The sequence below is a fragment of the Dipodomys ordii genome, unplaced genomic scaffold (assembly GCF_000151885.1).
Source record: "Dipodomys ordii isolate 6190 unplaced genomic scaffold, Dord_2.0 Scaffold12, whole genome shotgun sequence".
Classification (NCBI taxonomy): domain Eukaryota; kingdom Metazoa; phylum Chordata; class Mammalia; order Rodentia; family Heteromyidae; genus Dipodomys; species Dipodomys ordii.
In genome coordinates this window covers 10649733-10670565 of record NW_012267228.1, presented here as the reverse complement: position 1 = coordinate 10670565, position 20833 = coordinate 10649733, and the positions used below count along the sequence as shown (strand labels likewise).

The 20833-nt window shown below is 36.7% G+C and overlaps 1 protein-coding gene across 1 annotated transcript in view; it reads right to left on the bottom strand.

Annotated features, from left to right (window-relative positions):
* Positions 1-20833, bottom strand: part of Cntn3 (contactin 3 (plasmacytoma associated)) — a 221423-nt gene that overhangs the window by 69921 nt on the left and 130669 nt on the right. Inside the window, exons 5-10 of the mRNA XM_013010411.1 lie at positions 15835-16038; positions 14959-15061; positions 13594-13778; positions 8948-9084; positions 7883-8012; positions 5030-5180 (exon numbers count right to left, since the gene is read on the bottom strand). Coding sequence (XP_012865865.1) covers positions 5030-5180; positions 7883-8012; positions 8948-9084; positions 13594-13778; positions 14959-15061; positions 15835-16038 — 910 coding nt within the window. The remainder of the gene's footprint in view (positions 1-5029; positions 5181-7882; positions 8013-8947; positions 9085-13593; positions 13779-14958; positions 15062-15834; positions 16039-20833) is intronic.

Below are 20833 nucleotides of genomic sequence, written 5' to 3'. Positions count from 1 at the left end.
CTCCTATGGCACTCTGCACCAGGAATGTGCTAAACAATCAGTTACTCAGATACTTGCCATAGTCTGAATATATCTATCCAAAATACCTATTGAAATCTTTTCCCCATTGGGCTGGTAGTAAGTGGAATAGGCTTTGGGGAAGAGATTCAGTCCTGTGGGTACCACTTTTATGGGTGAGATGAGTACCTTTATAAAAGAGCTTGACAGAGCTGCATTGACCCTTCTACCATAGAAGAATGTGGTAAGCAGGTACCATTTATGGATGGCAGCATGAACCTCAATTGAATATGGAACCCACTGGCACTCTGCAACAAATTTCTATGATTTATAAACAACTTAGCCTAAGGCATTTTGTTACAGTAGTATGAACAGACTAAGACAATACCCTTTTCATGTCTTGCTGCTGTACTTTGCTCATACTGCTTCTTCTGCCTGCAGCACCTCTTGTTAATCAACCTCTGGCAGCTTTCAAGTTTTGCTATAGAATTTCTATTCCCTAGAAAGATTGCTCAGATCCCTAATTGGGAGATGGAGCCTTCTCATAAAATCCTCGAATATCCTGTACCTTGTTAACTGAGTTTTCCAGTCATATACGTCCTGTATATTATGAAAAGCAATAGGACAGACAATTACCTGAGTACCTGGTACATAGCAGGTATTCAAAGTATTTTAAAATGAACAAAAACCAACAATTCTAAGAGCTAAAGAATCAGTATTTGCACTTAAAAACACTGTTATCTATGAATAGCAGCTTTCCCACAGTCTCTGTTGGGCAGCAATCCATTTGTAACCTTGCCTGAAAAATGCTCTCCATTCTTGAAAGAAACAACCTTCATTTCTTCAAAACAATTCAGTAATTTAGCTGTCTCACTGACTCAGATCCAATTATCATGGCTGATTTATAATTCCAATGCTGATATAAAAACTTACAAAACAGGTAGATTGTAATTATTCAAATGTATTGTATGATTTACACAGTACATATATTTACCATTTTTATGCAATTCCTTAAAACATTTAATCTTTGGGGCTTTTTTGGCCTCACTGAACGGTGGAATACTTGCTTAATCCAAATATATCTGTGGGCGAAGATAAAGCACTTACCCAGTATGCATGAAGCCATGGGTTCAATTCTCAGTATTAAGTGAATTTACTTGTTATCAAGAGCCCCTATATTATGCTGGAGAAAGCCTTCCTATTTAGCAGAAGTTACTTAGTCACTAACAAATCCAAATACCCTAACCAAAATGATGAATGAACTAAACAATCAAGTAAATTTCAAATCTTATATATACTGCAGCAAAATCTTATCTTCCTTCTTATTTTCAAATGCATCAATAAATTCATTTGCTTTCCCCAGTGAGATCTGAATCTGCATTTATAAGTTCAAGCAGTTTACAACCAAACCACCACAGTAAATCTACCATTTAATGTGTTTTGCAGATTTGGCTGACGCTGGCAGACCAAGTCAAGAGGGAAAGATACAGGATTTGCATTGCCAAGTGATGGCTGTAACCTGCTCTGATTTCCCATGAACTTGGAGAAGATTCAAATCCACAACTTGTTCCATAATTGCTTCTAGCAGTCCTCTCCCCGAGCACCAGGGATGTGGCTCTTCAGTGTTTTTGCTGTCCAAAAAGTTAAAGCCAAAAATCTAAACCATAGCTCTTTGAAAGAGTACTGCAAGATGCACTTCGGGCCTTATTTGTTTCCTTTTCTCAACATCTGTATTCACATCTAAAAACTTCCTTATTAACTCTACGGGGTCTATTAGAAATGTATAGCCGGTGTGGGAATCCAACATACCTGTAAGTGTCAGAGAAGTAAGTTTTATGACCTGGGGACACTGCTCAAGTGTCCTGATACTGGGACACTCAAGTTTTCACAGGACATGTTCCCATTGAGGAAGTAAATAAAAATCTACACTAAGTAGACTGTTTTGGTAGAAAGCATAGCCAGGGAACTAATCTTTCAATAGTAATATATAAGGGAAAATGTTATCTGGGACTTCTGGGAAGTTCATTAAAAGTTGGGGAAGTCCTTATGTCTATCTGCCTACTTGCAGTTGCCTAGAGATATTAAAATTCAGGCAGTCATCTTGGTTCATTTGTTCAGAACTGAGTTGGCACCCTATAACTCTGGCCTATCACCCTGACAGGGGCAAGCTAGCCTTGATATCTATCTTTCAAAAGACCAAACACATATACCTCACAAACAAACAAAGAACATCTACGAATTCAGCCACTCTAAGTTCCATATTTTCCCTTGTAGCATAATCTCAATTCTTCTGATCAGCTTATCTACAAACATGAGGCACTATGGCAAATGTTACAACAGGTAAGTAAGATAGAGAAGCAATGTCTCTACTCAAGACACAAGAAAACTAGACTTAGAGGTATTATGTAATCAAATGACATCAATATATTAGTGGACAGAAGTCCCTGTTTTGATTATGAGACTTGTAGTTTTTATTTGGTGCCACTGCTGTTAATTTGGGAGTATATCCCTTCTTGTGTGGTCCATAGCTAATTCCCTTAATCATTTGTCCATTTCAAAAATAAAGATTAAAAACTTCTTCCATATAGTATATGTACTACTTTTAAGATAAGTGGGTTTATTAATGCATAAAATCTGGAGATCTTTAGGAAATAATCACTAATTAATTTATGCAACCAAACTAATTTAAAATAAAGTAATACAATGAGGGCAGTAGTGACATGGGAGGATGCAACTTCTAGCAGACTCAAAATAAAACACTGTGTATCCCAAATCTATACTTGTTCAAATTGGTTTACAAAATATTACTGTCACTAATGAACTTTCTGTTCCAGAAATCTATCCTGAGTGGCCTATCATTGGCAGATTGTGTTTAACTACTCAGTGGAGAATTCTGCATCGTCATCCTCTTTTATGTGTCTGTGAATAAAGGTGTCACTAATCAAATAATGGAGAAACTAAAGATTGTTTAGGTCTAACTAATGCATGTGAAAATACTTCTGGGCCTGTAATCAGAAAGCTATTCAACCTGGTTGTTTAAAACCCAACTGTGATTTTGAAAAGTTAATCTACATAACTTGGCCTACAGTTCTATTATTTGATTTTTTTTCTGCTCATTTCTCCAAGTAATAACTGTGACTCGGTGACTTCAAAGATTCAGATCTCTAGGATCCTGGGCTCCTGTAGCTTGAAAAGTTAGTGTTGATTTGTTTTTTGTTTTGTTGGTTGTGGGGCTTGAACTCTGAGCCTGGGCATTGTCTCTCAGCTATTTAGCTCAAGGCTTGCACTCTACCACTGGAGTCACAGTGCCACTTCCAGTTTTCTGGTAGTTTATTGAAGATAAGAGTCTCACAGACTTTCCTGCCTAGGCTGGCTTTGAACTGCGATCCTCAGATCTCAGCCTCCTGAGTAGCTAGGATGACAAGCATTAGCCACCAACACCTGGGTATCTTAGTGTTGATTTGAAAGAGTCAAAGAGATATGAATTCATATCCTGAAATTGTGAATTGAGAACAGTCACATAAGCCCTCAACATCTGTGTTATGAAGATTGCTAAAGGAGGTGGTTTGGATAGAATTGTGTTTTTTTTTCCTATTACTTCTGTAATACTTCTCACAACTGTAATATCCTGAACTCAGTAAATTTGTTCTCTTACGGGTCTAGAGGTGAGAAGTCCATCATGCACCTCACTGGACTAAAATCAAAGTATTCGTAAAGATGCCTTCCTGGGTAGGAGGGTCTCCAGACACATTTGTGCTCTTCTACACTGTTGGCCGAACCTTGTTCTGAGAGGTTATGGGACCGATGTACATTCCCTTTGCCGGTGGTACATCATTTGCAAGCCTAGAAGTACACATCAATGTCTTTCATGCTTGCATCTCTCTTGCTGCTTGATTGATGATTTCATTGCTCTGGTCAATCCTCAGCATCCTCTTCCTGTTTTAAGGGCGGAGCTGAGTGAGTACTTAAAGCCCATCTAGATAATCCAGAGTTTTCCCTCTGTCTGAAAGGTGACTAATCATCAACCTTTACATTTACCTTTTTCCATTTAATTTAATACAACCACAGGTGTCCTGGGTAAACAGATGGACCTTTTAATGTTACTCTGCTATCAAAAGCTCTTAGCATAATATCTAGCAGGAAATAAGTATTTGGCAAATGATAATTGTACTCAAAACACATGATTACTCCCCGTTAGGTACTGATCAGGGTACTTAATGAATATTTATCTATTTCATTATATAACTACCTTCTCAAGAATGTACATAAACTGTCATCATCTCCATTAATATAGAAATGTGGCCAAGAAAGATGAGGTCACTTCACTAAGTGAATAAAATGCAGAAGGAATATTTTAGCACTAGCAGTGTGGATGCAGAATCTGTGCTTCCTTTGTTGTATTTTGAGACAGATTCTCTCCATTTAACCCATGAGGACCCAAAACTTGCTTCATATCCTAGGCTGGCCTGAAAGTCATGATCATCCTATCCTAAGGGCTACGGGTAATAGGCTTGTATTGTTTCACATCTGGAAAAAAAATCTATGCTAAAAATCTATACTAAATTCCTGTCTGTGCCTTCATTTCAACATGATTATAATAACAAGAAAGCTTTTGTTTAAACTACGTACCAATACTGATAAACCTTTCCAGTGCAGGGTAACAATGTTCAACTTTCTTGACATATTTTCTCATGTTATCACTTTCTTTCTTTTCATTGTCTTAGGATGGTGTCTTTCATCTGGGTCTCTCATTCCTTTTTCACTATGGCTGACTCTTCCCAGAGGACTGGTGAAGAAAGTTCTCTAAGAAAGCATTCTAAGAGGGGAGAAGCTGGGTAGATATATCTCTATTTACAGACTTCAAAATCCTTTTACTAACATGAATATTACAGATAGAATGACTACTGGTTTGATTCTTAAAGCACATTCCATTCCACTGAGATATTACAGTGTTGCATTTCATACTGGAAACCTTCTTCAACCCTTAGTTAATGTGAGAAGAAAGTAAAGCCCTTCTTGGATGATGGAATACCTTTCCTGCTCCTGTACCATCGCGTCTCCTTTCTTCCAGGAAGAGAGAGCCCTGGGGGAAGCTCTGGGTTTACAATCCAAGATCACCAGGCTGCCCACCTGTACCTGAACCAACTTCTTCATTGGGTTTCTTGAAAAGTCAGGAGCAGAGGCTGAAAAGGAAGCAAAAATGAAAAGGATGAGAATTCTAGTTGAAGGAGAATTCGATGATTAAAAAAAAGTTTCCTGCACTTGAATAGTCAAATGCATACTATTTCTTTTAATTGTGCTTGACAAGGGAAATGTTCACGCTTGATTTATTTGATTCACTGTGGGTCATGCACACAATTTCAATGCTGAAATAGTAGTTTGTGCTATTGCGCTTGGGGTCAAGTTTTAAATCTTGAAATAATTACTTTGTATAGGAATTGTTAATGTTTACTGTAAAGATTTAAAGCAGTTTGATCATGAGTTTATTAAAGGAAATCATTTTATACTGCAGTTTTAAGAAGCAACATAAAGACCGGGATAGGATAGGTCTTTTGGTCAACTTCTAAAGCACAGGTCAGGCAAGGGCACTTGGCAAAGGCTCCTAAAGAGTTGTAGGATAAAGGTTCAATATTGAGACAATATTCTCACTCATGCAAATTCATTAAGTGCTAATATAAAAGTCATGATATAGTTAAACTTCCCTTCTAACCTAGACAAAGATAAAAATGGATATTACAGTACATGTTAAAATGTGAAACAAATACTCTCATGTGTAAGATGTGATATTCCTAGTCATGTATCAGATGCCGATCCTTATGTAACATGTATGCATTGAGGGTATGAAATAACGTGTCCACTGAATGAAATAATATGTTAACCAGAGAATCATGTTTCCATTTATTGCACATGTAGAAAAAAATTAAGAACTTTGTACATTTCCCCAAATATCTACTACTCTGTCTTATTGAAAATACCCATAGTTATCATTTATTGTTCAGACAGGTGTACATCTTACAGAGAATTATAATAGGTAACTTTCCAAATAACGATGAGACACAGGTTAGCTAGAGTTTGCCATACAAATCAAGATCTTGGAGAAGTAATTTTTACTACAATGCAAACCTGTTAATATTTGAATAGATGTTATTATATCTTTGATATTTTTCCCACAAGACTACATATTACATAGAGTAGAAATGTGTCCCCGGATAGGTAAATAAACCTGTGGGCTTCTTATGTTAATTTATTAGAAGAGTACAATTTGTTTCAGCTTAAATTTTGTGTGAATCCCCACTTCCTTTTCTTATAATATCCTACCTCTCAGTCATGGATAACAAGAGCTAGTCTTTCTCTTACACAGAAGCTATTTCTAACCTTTAGATAGTAGGAATGAGACCCATTTTATTAAACCATGATTCTTTAACTATAGGATGGATAGTTCTTTACTATAGGATGGATAATTCTTTGTTCTAAGATGCTATCTTGCACACTACAGGATCTTCAGTAGCTTCTACTCCCATCATACAAGCATCCTCATCCTTTCTTAGTCCTTAGTTATAACAAACAAAAATACCTCCAGACATTTCCAAATATAACCTGAGAGCAAAACAGTCTTCAGTTGAAAACTACTAGGCTAAACAAACGAGAGCTTAGTACCTTTCTGGTCACATGATGAGTCAATGATGGGTAACGACATGGGAGAGGTGACATTCAGGACTGTGTTCCCATTTGAGCAACTGAGAAAGTCATCCCTACTCCCACAGCATTAACTGTGATAATAAACCCAGTTATCTTGGGAAGCACCATATGGAACCTGATACCATATGGAAGCTGATATTTGAGCCATGGATCAAGTCATACTGAAAAACAACTTGTCTATCTTAATTATATGAATTCATAAAAATAACATTTCCTTCCTTCCTTCCTTCCTTTTCCTTCCTCCCTTACTCATTTCCTTCCTCCCTCCCTTCCTCCCGTCCTTCATTTCCTTCTTTCCTTCCTCCCTCCCACCTTCCCTCCCTCCCACCTTCCCTCCCTCCCTCCCTCCCTCTCTCCCTTCCTTCCTTCCTTCTTCTCCTTTCCTCCTTCTTTCTTTCCCTCCCTGTCTTTCCCCTCTTATGTCAATTTTCTCTTCCTGTTCTTCTCTGTCCTCCTGACTCTCTTGTACTGTGGACTTTCATTTATTTGCAACTCCAGTGTCCTTCAGGAAAACTGCTCTAAACATGAGACAACATTTCCCCTCATTTCCTGTATATAAAGTGTTAGGAAGAAAATAACTCAAGTAGCAGAAACTTGGTTATTTAAAACTCCAATATGCTCAATATTACTGATTAAAATTTGGTATTTGCTTTTGAGGATCAGCAATAGAAAACATCCTCATTGATTATTTTCTTAAGTCGACATGACCATTGTTATTCTCTTAGTTCCCAGTCCTGGAGATGGGTAAGGACTTGTTATGCCAACATGATTTCCTTTCTGGTGATTTATTTCAATCTCTGGGTCTCAGTTCTGGCAATTACTGTTGCTTTTCCCTAGAAATTGTGAAAATGTATGTCTTGATGAGAAACCCTGACTAATCATGTTGAATCTAACGATCTAAAATGAGAAGTATGTATTTTGATTTTTTGAAACAACTGAGGTTTTAAGAAATCCAGTCAAGAGTTCAACATACAGCCTATAGAATTAGAAAGAAAGAGGAAAGGAGTAGGTAAGGAAACAACAGGTGAGAATGTTGAATGAGGTGACATTGATCAAGGTGCATAGTATTCATAAACTTTGTTAAATAGCAACTTCTTAGCACAACTACTTAAAGATTATATATATACATATACATACACACACATATGTATATATATGACATGAGGAGAGAAAAAAATAGTCTTACCAACAACTTTGAGCTCAGCACTGGAATAGACAAGACCATGTTTGTTTTCTGCTATGCACTGGAACATGCCGGAATCAGTCACGTTGAGGTTTGATATTGTAAGGGCACCATTTTCTATTTGTATTCTCTCCTACATGCCAACAAAATTTTAGAAGAAAAAAATGAACACTGCTGACTCTTACTTCCATCAGACCCAGACTTTTACATGTTCCTCAGTGGATTCTGCAGTCTGCCCTCAAATTTAACCTTTTCCTTCTTTGAAATATGAAAGACACTTTGGAAATATAAATAAACATCAAGTCCCAAAGTATTTGAGTAAAATACAATACAAAAAAAGCAAGAGGAAAAATATGAAAGCGATTTCAGTTTTCACTTAGGCTTAAATTTTTAGACATTAAGAAATGTACTAAAAAAAGAAATGTACTATAAGGCTGATTACATCTTGTCAAGTGGACAACTTGGCACTACAACTGGTTTTTTAATCATATAAGCTGAAAACATTATAAATTCAGTACATTAACTGTTATGAGAAGTACATAGTTACCTAGGATTTAGCAAGTATCAATCAATGGCTAAGCATAGAAATCTAAAACAAAACATAAACATAAACTGACATGGGAAAATTATGTAGTCAAGATGGAAAGTGATAAAAAAAACAGGTATTGAGATAATAATGTAACTAATGGATAGATACATTTATTTTCCAGATGGCATATGAAGTTGTCAAATATTTGATTAAAGCTTTCTCTAGTGCCAATAAAAAACCAAAACATTTGTTTGAAAAATATGTTGTTTTTCCAGATCAACTTAACAGAACCACCTAGACCCAATTTGTTGTTTGATAAGGCAACTTAACAAAATCACTTTGACCCAATGAATTGTTGTATTTAAAAAAAAACTCATTAGAATTGCTTTTTATATTATTTCCACCCATACCATGTCTCGGATGCAAATGCAGTAAATGGTTCAAGCAGCAGTTTACCTTTGTATTAGGAACAGGACAGATCATTCACTCAACGCAAAGCACGTAGAGAGAACCTGGGCTGACACAACACATCCCCTTACCTCTAGTACTAGGGCTTCTCCATTTTTCAACCACCTGTAGGAGGGCTTGGGCTTTCCACTTGCACGACATTCCCAGTAAAGATTGTCCTCCACAGCGATTTCCACATCTTTTATAAGTTGAACCCAATGAGGCTTTGCTGTGATGGAAAAGAAAAAAATATCATGTAGCAAATAAAAAGCAAATAGTTTACCCAGATAAGTAAAAATAAATATGAAACTATGAGTAACAGACTACAGACAGTGTAGAGTAAAATTATATATAAATCACTAAGTGGATGCCTGAAACACTTGTATGGTTGAGGACGGCTGTTGCAATCTGTCATTTCCTAAGTTATATTGGTTATGTGTTCTGTTTTTAAAATTCTCAGCACTATTTTACATTTTTCACTTGTCTGTTAATACCTAGCGATGCAGGTACAAAAGATTGTCTTTTTATTATTTTTCCTTTAACTTATTATTATCTTTAAGTAGTTGTGCAAAGGGATTTCTATTCAACATAGCAGTTTATATGTACAATGCATCTTGATCAATGTCAGTCTGATCTTTCAACCACATTTCTCTCAATCCTGCCCATTCCCTCAATTTACCTGGTTTTAGTTTTGCATATGCATATTCATTATTATGATTTTACTCACTCACCTTTCCTAAATGTGTTTTTGAATCATATTATCACAATTGATGTCAAATTAAGTAGTGAATGATAGCAGACATTGGTTTTAATGATGAAGTCAATGCTAACATCCATAGGACTGAATGTTCTACAGCTCAGTTAAACATGCTTCCTTAAGGTAGGAAGTAATGCTTTACTAAATAGAAACAGTAAGCATGTTAAAGCTCCAAGTGAATTAAAAATGAAAGCAGTGAAAGACAGATAAATTGTTTTAATTTGGATCACACAATTTTTTTTAATCAGGAAAAAGAGTAGTTCATGCAACTTCAAATTATGTATGCAAATCAGCTGGATCAAGTAGATTAATCATTTTCACTTATGTTTTACAGGGTATTTGGAAAATTCTTTTTGCAGATGAAGGCAAGTCACCACTTCCAATGAAATCTACTTGATATACACAGTGTATTTAGCCAAGTCTCAGCTTGTGTTTTAGATCCAAAACTGGGAGGCGAGATGCTGTACTGGTTTCACATTGCATTATGCATGTAATGTGTACTCCCAGATTCGCATTTGCATTCTCCATATGGTGACATGGTTTATCTATTTCTATTTAATTGCAACCATGGGAAGATTTGTCTTTCCATTTCCATCTCATAAAATTGCCTTTTTGTAAATGGTATTGAAATATAACTATAGCTCTTTAGCTTTAACTGAAAGTGTCCAGGTCTACATTTTCCCCTCTTTTGTTTTTTGTATAAACTACTGGCACAGTATGAGACACCCTACAGCTTCATATCACTCCTCTCACTTTATATTAAAAGGCATTTTACTCTTTGAAGAATGATCAGCAAAGAGAATGAGACTGCAAATAGACATACACAAGAGCCTGTGATTGACACTTGACTTGGTAGCAAAGATTTCCCTGAGCTGCCCTTACTGTATCCTTCTTCTACAAATGAATGAATCATTTGCTGGGCTAAGCCAATACTGACAGTAAAACTGCCACATTGTGATTTTCTACACTATATAAGATCCAAATTTCTATCATACCACTTAGAAAACTTTTTATTTTATATTTTTCTATCTTTGGTTACTAAATTATGTACTGTAAGGTGTTTCATAATTATTTCCATACTTAGGTCATATTTATTTATCCCTTCTGGTTTGTGGTGTGTGTGTGTGTGTGTGTGTGTGTGTGCAATATTGTTGCTTGGGTACAGGACCTTATACATTCTAAGCAATCTCTCTATACTTCAGCTACAACTTTAGCCCTTTTGTTTGAATTTTATTCCTAAGATACGGTCTTGCTAACTTTGTAAGGACTGGCCTTGAATTGAAGGTTCACCTGCTCTGTCTCCTGTGTAGCGGGGATTACAGGAGTGTGCCACCAGTCTTGATAATCATACTTCACAACCAAAAAAAAAGAAACTATGTATAATAGATTGAATATGATAAATTTTACCTAGAATTGTACAGTGACTTTCATAAAACTGTCATTAATTCCTAGTGTGTGTGTGTGTGTGTGTGTGTGTGTGTGTGTGTGTGTGTGTGCACGCACGCTAGTTCTGGGGCTTGAACTCAGAGTCTGGGTGCTGTCCCTTAGCTTTCTTTATTTAAGGATGGCATTGCCACTTAGATTACATCTCTACTTCTGGTGTTTTGGTGATTAATTGAAGATAAGAATCTCATGAACTTTGCTGTCTTAGCTGCCTCTGATCCTCAGATCTCAACTTCCTAAGTTGCTATGATTTTAGGTATGAGCCCCTGGTTCCTGGATCTAATTTATTTCTTAGGTATAAAACATATTATACACAAAATGGACTAATTCAATAAAATCTCTACAGCAGATGCTGTAGTTATTGATTGAACATTAATTTCTTCTTTTATTTAAATAAATCAAATTTCTCATTTTTTCCTATCACCTCATACTCTCCATAAAATAGGGAAATTCAATTTTATACCCTATCCCAAAGGGAGGTATTTCAACTATCAAACACAATTGCTCTTCACCAGTGATTAGTTTATATGGGAACATGTAAATCCAGCAGGAAATTACTAGATATATTGAAGAAAACAATGATGAGTAATAATTGATGTGCTGGCCACTTTGAGTAGCCAATTTGTGACTACAAAGGAAATTGATATGCACAGAAAGGAAAAGGATAGATTAGGGCAGAACAAAGAAAGAAAATACAAAGCAAACCCCAAAGGAAGTGACCAATGGCATGATAAGATATTTAAACATCAATTTCATTTTGTCCTTCTCACCATACAATGCACACAACTATCTGTTATTCATGCAGGGATGCAGCATTCGACTGAAACATTACAAGAATTGGAACATCATGTGTTTTTCTCCTAATGGTCACTTTTGACCCTGGTGGAAGTGATCCAGGAGCTGATGCTCAGAAAGAAAGAGTTAAGCCAGGCTTTGAGAAAAGGTGGGTGCTTTGTACATCACAGAGACATTCAGCCACATGGAATGAGTTTTTGCTTCCTCCAATCACTACCACCTTTTCCAAATCATTCCCCAAACCAACAGCCCTCTATAATCATAGGACACGGTCTTATTTCCATGAACAACCCTTTATCAGAAAGGGAGAAATAGAAGAAAGAAGAATTTGCGCTGCTAAACCATGCCTCCATCTTATTCCTTTCAGATATTGGAATCTTAGCAATATCACAAGTATTAATACTGACAAAGGGAATTATTTGCAGACATCGAGTTTAACACTTCCCAACAACATTTATGTATACTATACAAGTTTATATTGCAAACAATTTCATTTCCAGTTTCTAAAATACACATTCTATAATGCAATTTTTTTTACAAAATTTGCAAATTCCCAGAAGTTCTATAATGTTACTAATGATTAGACTAAAATATATATTCACTGAGCTTACATTTTCATATATTTTACAGATTTATGTTTTAAAATCATATAGTGAGACTTTGTAATTCATCAAAAACCTGTGGTTTCCTTTTCTCTACATAAAAGGAACTACAGAAAAGATTTTGACAAGAAAAAGATAATTTAATTTTCCTAAAAGCAGACTCCAAATAAAGGTAATATTATTATTTTTCCTTACCAAAAGCACATAAAATAAATGTGATTATAAATTAAAGGCAGAGTACAGATGCATTTATTGGAAGTGATAGAACTATACTGATTTACTCACTAAGATCCTGAGTTTATCTGGTTTGAATAATAAAGTGATCATTATTTTTCCTACTACATTTTTCTTTTTAATAAAAATAACAAAGAAAAAATCACCTTTTCTAGAACAGAGGGAAGATAGAAAACAGATCTTTCTCTCTATGTACTTAAATGTATCAAAGATTTTTTTTTGGCTGATCTGGTGCTTGAACTCAGGGTCAGGGTACTGTTCTTGAGCCTGTCTGTGCTCAAGGTTAGTGCCACAGCACCACTTCTGGCTTTTTCTGTTTATGTGGTACTGAGGAATTGAACCTAGGACTTCATGCATGCTAGACAAGCACTCTACCAGTAAGCCACATTCCCAGCCTCAAAGTTAATTCTTAATGAAATATAGTATTTCACTATCATTGAAATCATTTTAAGCCATATGCAGTTGGTTCACTCCTGTAATACTAAGCACTCAGAAGGCTGAGATCTGAGGAGTCGAATCCAACCCAGGCAGGACAGTCAGTGAGACCAAGCAAAAAGCCAGCAGTTGAGATGTGGCTTATGCTGTAGAGAACGAACATTGAGTGAAAAAGCTAAGGGACAGTGCCCAAGCTCTGAATCCAAGCTCCAATATTTGTAATATGGAATGAAATAAAGAACTAAATCAATTAATTAAATCTTTTTTTAAATAAGACACATATTTCCAAACATTTCTTTATATTGACTTTCTTCTGTAATAAATGTTTATCCCTATTTAACAAAATAAGAATAAAATTCGGAACAATGAAGTTAAATATTAAGATGATGATGTAATCTCCTAGCCTCCAATAAACAGCACTTAACAGAGGGGTCAAATCTGCAAGTCCAACTTGTCCAAAGCAAATGCTCACCATAGTAAGTGAGGCGCCCCCTGGCCACATTTTTTCCTCTTGAATTCTCAGCAATACATTCGTAGGAACCTGCATCTTCCTGTTGGAAATTGGGGATTTCAAGCACACCATTGAACTTCCTCAATTTAATTTTATTGGGAAATGGCATTCCATCACTCCTTCTCCAATTAATCTTAGGTACAGGGCTAAAAAGAAAATTTTCAAATAGTTTGCTACTCCACAAAAAGCATTTTGGATTCAAGAACAACAACAACAACACACAAAAAAGCCTGTCTTAAGTCAAAACAAAAGGCACAGGTTAAAAATACAGAATACTAGGCTGGCACCAGTGGCTCACCCCTGTAATCCTAGCTATTCAAGAGGCTGGGATATGAGGATCAGGTCTTGAAGCCAGTCCAGGCAGGAAACTCTGCCCCTGAGACTCTTATCTCCAGTTAACCACCAAAAGCCCAGGGACAACTTTCAGGCCCTGAATTCAAGCCCCAGATCTGGCACACACTCAAGAAAGAAAGAAGGAAAGAAAGAAAAAAAGAAAGAAAGAAAGAGAGAGAGAAAGAAAGAGAGAGAGAGAGGAAGGAAGGAAGGAAGGAAGGAAGGAAGGAAGGAAGGAAGGAAGGAAGGAAGGAAGGAAGGAAAAGGCAGAATACCTATAATTGTGAATTACATGTAATCTAATGGCTTACCTTTTTATTTTTATTTATTTATTTACTTTTTGTCAGTTGTGGGGCTTGAACTCTGGACCTGAGCGCTCTCCCTCAGCTCTTCAGCTCAAGGCTAGTGCTCTACCACTTGAGCTACAGTGCCACTTCCGGTTTTGTGGTAGTTTATTGGAGATAAGAGTTTCACAAGCTTTCTTGCCCGGGCTGGCTTTGAACCGCAATCCTCAGATCTCAGCCTCCTGAGTAGCTAGGATTACAAGCATGAGCCACAGGCACCCGGCTTTATTTTTATTTTTAAGATAGCACTCTTAAACTTTCTGCCCCTGTATCCGCTACATAGCCAGAGTGCTGGGATTATAGGCATGCCACTATTGCCAGCCATGTTGAAGTCATTAAATTGGTAATTTAATGAAATAAACTGCACATTTTCTTGAGTAAATTCATGATTTATGGGAAAAAATAAAAAAGGTCTAATACATTATTGGCCTTATTAAAATGCAATCAATGAAGATGAAAACATACAGAAAATATCAATTTAGCTTATGAATAAGGGCAGGCATAGTTATATATTCCAAATTCCTTTTAAAATTTCAAACTACATTTTTCTACACTTGGATTATAATTGAAATTACATTTAAAAAAAGAAAGAAGTCTCTTACAACAACCTAAAATTACAGCAAATAGAAGAGAATGTTATAAAACTTACTTTCCTAGGGCAAAACATTCCAATTTCACCGTGGAACCTTTAGCTGCAGGAAGAGCTTCGGGAAACTGAACTTCTATTTTGGGTTCATATTCACCCATTACCCCTGAGAAATCCATAATACAAAGTTGACACTGTCAGTGTTTCCTCTGGAATCAGCTTCTCTTAAATACAAATTCTTTTGCTTCATTTTTGAGTCCACTGCCCTTATTGGACTTACATACTAACCTGCAGCAAGCATGCAACATTAGTAAACATTTAAGGAGTTTGTATTCAACGATTCATTGGTAATTGTAAGCTCTTTCATGCACAACATTTCCAAGAAAACTACTCTGTCTTTCATGTAAAATGGGAAGCTCTTGAGATCTTGTATTCAATTTGGACATTTGTAGTCAAACCGAAATACACAATGTATTATGACTCCCTGAAATTTCCTAAGCAACAAAGCTACAGCAGGGAATTCACTCAATGGGACGCTGATAGCAAAGGCACCAATCTCACACTTATTAAATGGCTCCCTGGAGCCATAAAAGAGTGACTTAATAAATAGGAATGGTCAAATTCAATTATAACTGACTGGAAAGGGGTGTTCTGATGCTTTGACCACACCATTATGCTTCTCAGACATCGTTTAGTTCAAATGGCTCAATGACTCAGGGTGAGAAATCTGCTTCACTGCAGCACATAGACTCGTTTTAAACACCTATCATGGTATTGATGAAACAAATCTCTCTCTCTCTCTCTCTCTCTCTCTCTCTCTCTCTGTAATGTTTTCTTTCTTAGTGATTCAGAGTTCTACCATCCCGAGGCTAGCAAAAATTAGAACAAGTGACATCATGGGCATTCCAGTCCCATGAGAACATTTCAAACATGCCCTACCATCAGCCCGTAGCACCAATGGTGTTGGGGAGCCCAGGACTTTGGCGTTGGTCACTGTACTTGTCACCACACATGTGTAATTCCCCACATCAGATGGCTCCACCTTAGCTATGTAGAGGTGTCCCGTCTCTTGAGAGACAAATCTCCGGCTATCTTCTTCAACAAATGTTGGGTACTCATTGAAGATCCAAGCATATGATAGTTCTAACAAAACATTGGAGAGAAATAAAGTCCATGATTAAACAGTTTTCCATTGCAGGTTGGCAATATATAAAGTTATCTTCAGTTTAAATAATGCTGAATGTCTTGTTCCCAGTTGTATAGAGACAGAGTTAGGGAGGAAATGACCTGACAGCATTATTTACTGTTAGGAAGGTCACTGGTGAACTGGAAACCATTCTATTTCCTCTCCACTTTATTCCTTCCTTCTTTTTTTTGCTCTATTTTTTACATAATTGCATTATTTTACACAATTATTTTACACCAATCTTATTGAATTGGTTAATAACTGTGAAACTTGCCAAAAGACTTTTGGAAAACATGAATAAATATCTACTTCAAGTACATTTGAGTCCTAACTCCAATGGTAAAATATATTTCTTTTGGGGAGAATGTAACATAAATGTAAAAGTCATAATGAGATAGTATGTGAGGTTTGCATAGGAGCTGCAGTGAAATTCAGAGGCAGGAGAGCTGGTATTGTTTTTTTTATAGGAAAAAAAGACCTAAAAGAGAAGAAAGTAAATATGAAGTTAATAACTGGAACATTTAACTAAACGTTTGTGAGAACGCATGGGCTTACTATTAGTGTAGTTGGCAGAATAACAACCCTCAGAATTCCACACCTAATTGTGAAGCCTAGAAATATGCCACTGACAGATAGAAAGCAGCTATAGATACGATTGAGATAAGGATAGTGAAGTCAGCCATGGAAGCTCACACCTGTAATAATATCTGTTTTGGAGATGGAGATTGGAAACTTCATGGTTCAAGGTCAATTCATACCAAAAATTCACAAGACCTCATCTCAACCAGTAGCTTACTGCAGAAGTATGTGCTACATGTGAGTTTAGAATTGCAATCTGGGATTGCAATAGATGTATCTCAAAGATAACCTGTGGTAAGGTGGTCCTGGATTATCTGAGTGATCCAACTGTAATACTTTCCGGGAGCCTTATAAGAGAATCAAGAAGGCCACAGAGAGAAGGCAATGGGCTGAGAGAAGCAAGAGAGGCAGAGAGTGATACATCAAGATGTCATGCTGTTGGTTTGGAGACTGAGGAAGAGCTATGTGTGAAGTCTTCATTGTGGCCTCTAGAAGCCAGAACTCTGAGGGACAGAGCTCTTTCCCCTGGGCATCACTCTTAGAAGAAATACAGACTGACCCTCTTCATTTTTGCTACGGAAACCAATTTTAGACTTAGGATCTCCACAGTTGTTAAGATAATAAAGTGTATTCCTCTAAGTCACAATCTGTAGAAATTAGTTAATGCAACAGGGCATCAGTAACGTAGATGGCCAAGGGATCACACTGAGATGATGAAATGCCTTGCTGTGAATCTGGATGGGTTAGATATAATCATCAGAGTCCTCCTAAGGATACAATGGAGACGGAAAGATTAGAGACAGAGAGGTGACTGCAAAGGCAGAAGTCTGACTGCTGTCTTGCTTGGTGGTAGCTGAAAGGCAGAGAATGTGAAGAGCTTCTAGAAGCTGTGATGGGTAGGTAAATGTTATTTTCCAGTGCTTCAAAAGCCAATTCGCAACATCTTGTTTGTCTGTTAGTTCCTCAGGACCCGTGCCAGTCACTTCTGATCTATATAACTATGTAATAATAAATAAATGTTATATCTAAAATTCACTAACTGACCCTAATGTATTTATTATTTTAGTCAATAAATTTGTAGCAGTTGATTATAATGATAATAGGAAATTATCACAAGTGATCATAGCTACAAACAATGGAATAATTGTAATATACTAGGTATGGTGCTAACTTTAGATAAAATTTCCAAAGGAAGATGAATGATTTAGAGACAAAATGTGCAGCAATAAGCACATAACATGGGATGTGGAACTATATCCCAGCCTGTACTTGAGAAGCCCAAAGCAGGACCAGATTTTAAATCATTCAGTTGTAAGATTGGTACAAAGGGGTGGGTTATTGTAGAATATTTCTGAAGAAGTTACAAAACCACAATAATGCCCAAACAAAAAAAATCAGTGATTATTGTTTCATTTAAAAACTCAGGCTCTTAAAAAGTTACAGTAAAACATCCAATATGAAACCAGTCAAATTAAAAGGAAACATGTCACTGGTATTTACCAGGAGATTCATTAATATACATACTACTGATGCTGAAGGGCTTGTTTCTAGCTTTATTATAAAATTCTTTTATGAAGGACATTTAATCCTATGCCCAGACATTTTCCAGAAGAGATTCTGTCAAACAAAAATGTAGTTAAACAAAATTATAAAAAAGTAATCTGGATCCTTTCCTGTAGTGCTAACTTGAAGTCTGACCTACTTTAAAAAGAAGGGTTATTTTAAATGGTGTGAAGACTTGCTTAAGGTCATTCTAGACTCTTATCACCAATGGTTGAGAGTTTTGTTCTGGTGGCAGTAGATGACAGTACCTTAGCTAAAGTCTGATATTCGGTGTGCACTCAATCTAAATCAAAGCAGAATTTGAGGATTCTGAAACGTTCAGAGGAATAAATGGTCAGTGATTATTAGGAATAAGAAGTTCATTGAAGAAAACACGAGGCATCAGTTGGTACCCCAAACACTTTAGTGTTTTGCCCTTCCAAGCTGAGTTGTAAATTGTGGCTGTGGATTCAAGAAAAACCTATATAGTAGGTCTCTTTGTGTCACTTATAAACACCTAAAAATCCTTTCTACTTAGAGAGCTATTGTTAAGAAGAACAGAAATGAGAGAAAGGTCTGGCTGTAGGTCTACTACAGTGGAGCTACAGCTCCACTTCCAGATTATTTCATATTTAATTGGAGATAAGAGTCTTATGAACTTTCCTTCCCAGGCTGGCTTTAAACTGTGATTCTCAGATCTCAGACTTCTGAGTAGCTAGGATTAAATGAGCCACAGATGACTAGCGTGAATATTTTATTTAATGAACTTCCCTATTCTGATCACCTGGTTAGATTGCTCTTCACTTTTTTTTTGGTCAGTCATGGGGCCTGAACTTGGCCGGGGCACTGTTTCTCAGTTCTTCAGCTGAAGGCTAGCGCTCTACCACTTGAGCCACAGCATTACTTCAGTTTTCTACTGATTAATTGCTGATGAGTCTCACAGACTTTCCTGCTTGGGCTGGCTTTGAACTGTGATCCTCAGATCTCTGCTTCCTGAGTAGCTAGGATTATAGGCATGAGCCACCGGCACCCAGTTGTTCTTCATTTTTTACTCTAGAGTTGACAACTCTAGAGTACCAACAGGAGCTGTACTCAATGCCATTCAAGATGGAACGTCCATCTGAGGTGGCCAAGGATGACCAGCAAAGTGACTGCAGACATTTCCTGAGCACTTCCTTCTCCTAAGCTGAGAGTACTAAAGAAAGAAGTATTCATTTTCATCACAGTAAATGAGAGCTAATACTAGGTGGATGGAGACCATGATGCTTTATGATACCCAACGAAGTCTCTGAAGTCACAGACCCAATGTACAAGGCCCGTACCCACAGCTTGTTTGTATGTGTACTTGTTGGTGGTTGAAGAGACAGAAAGAGAAGCCCAAATGGCATCAGTAATATTTAAGATAGAAAAGTCTACTTTTTATTTTTGGATACCTTATTTTATTGTAAAGATGATATTATTTTATTAAAAGACAATCAAGAGTTTAGAAGATGCCTTAACATATATTATGAAGTCATCTTCATATTAGTTACCTAAAGGATGACAGGTTTCATAGCTGAGCTGCTTGTGTAGCTCTCTAACAAGTAATCTGTGTGCTCTGTAGTCCCAGCAAAATAGCCTGATGCACTGCAGTACATGCTCATGCATTCTGCGACTCATTCCCCCTGTCCCTCATCATTTACAGTGGACATTTGTTTTTATGACTTCAGTGATAGTAAATAGCATTTTCTTTTTAAGTACAGTCTATGAAAAGGTAAAGAATCTTACAGCTCATGGGAGTGCTAATTGGAGCCAATTATAGTTTGATTGACCTACCTTGGTATTAAAATGATATGTAAAATTTATACTGCCTTTGCAAAATGGAAAATTTCTTTAGTACAAACTAACTATAGGAAGCCCACCCTTTAATGAGTCCAAAGGTGGTACTTTTGGATGGAAATTCCCTCATCAACTCTCAGAAGCTAATTCCAGAGAGGGGCTTCACAGAGCTACAGATGCCCTACACACAGGGAAATGTGCAATCATGTAACTGAATAATTAAGAGCTGGGGGAAAAAAAGGAACAGCTTCATAATACCTCTGTCTGCTACTCACAGGTCTGCTTTTCCTTTAAGAAAATGTCAACTCCTTTATGTCATGGAAGTATGGCTGTTCTCTTCTTGCTACGCAGTGGAGTCTTTTTTTTTATTTTTTAATTTTATTGTCAAGGTGATGGATAGAGGGATTATAGTTATATAAGTAAGGTAGTGAGTACATTTCTTGTTGAACTTGTTACCCTCTCCCTCATTTGTCTCCCTTTTTCCTTCCCTCCTACCCCTCAGTTGTATAGATCATTTACAACATATTTTCTTGTGAGTATCATTGTTGCATTGGTTCCCCCCTTTGTCCTTTGTATCACCATTTTATTGTTCCCCTTCCCTTCCCTAATTCAGATAAATGTATATACAATACCCAGGGTACCAAAATCAAATGCAGTGAAAATAGGGGATAAACAATAGGGGAAAATACAGGAAAAAAAAAGAAATCACATAGTACATTATAAACAACAACAACAAAGAAAAACTGTTTATGCCCATGTCTTGGGGTACATCTTGCTTAAACCCAAAGAAACATAGGTCCCATGGTTTCGGTC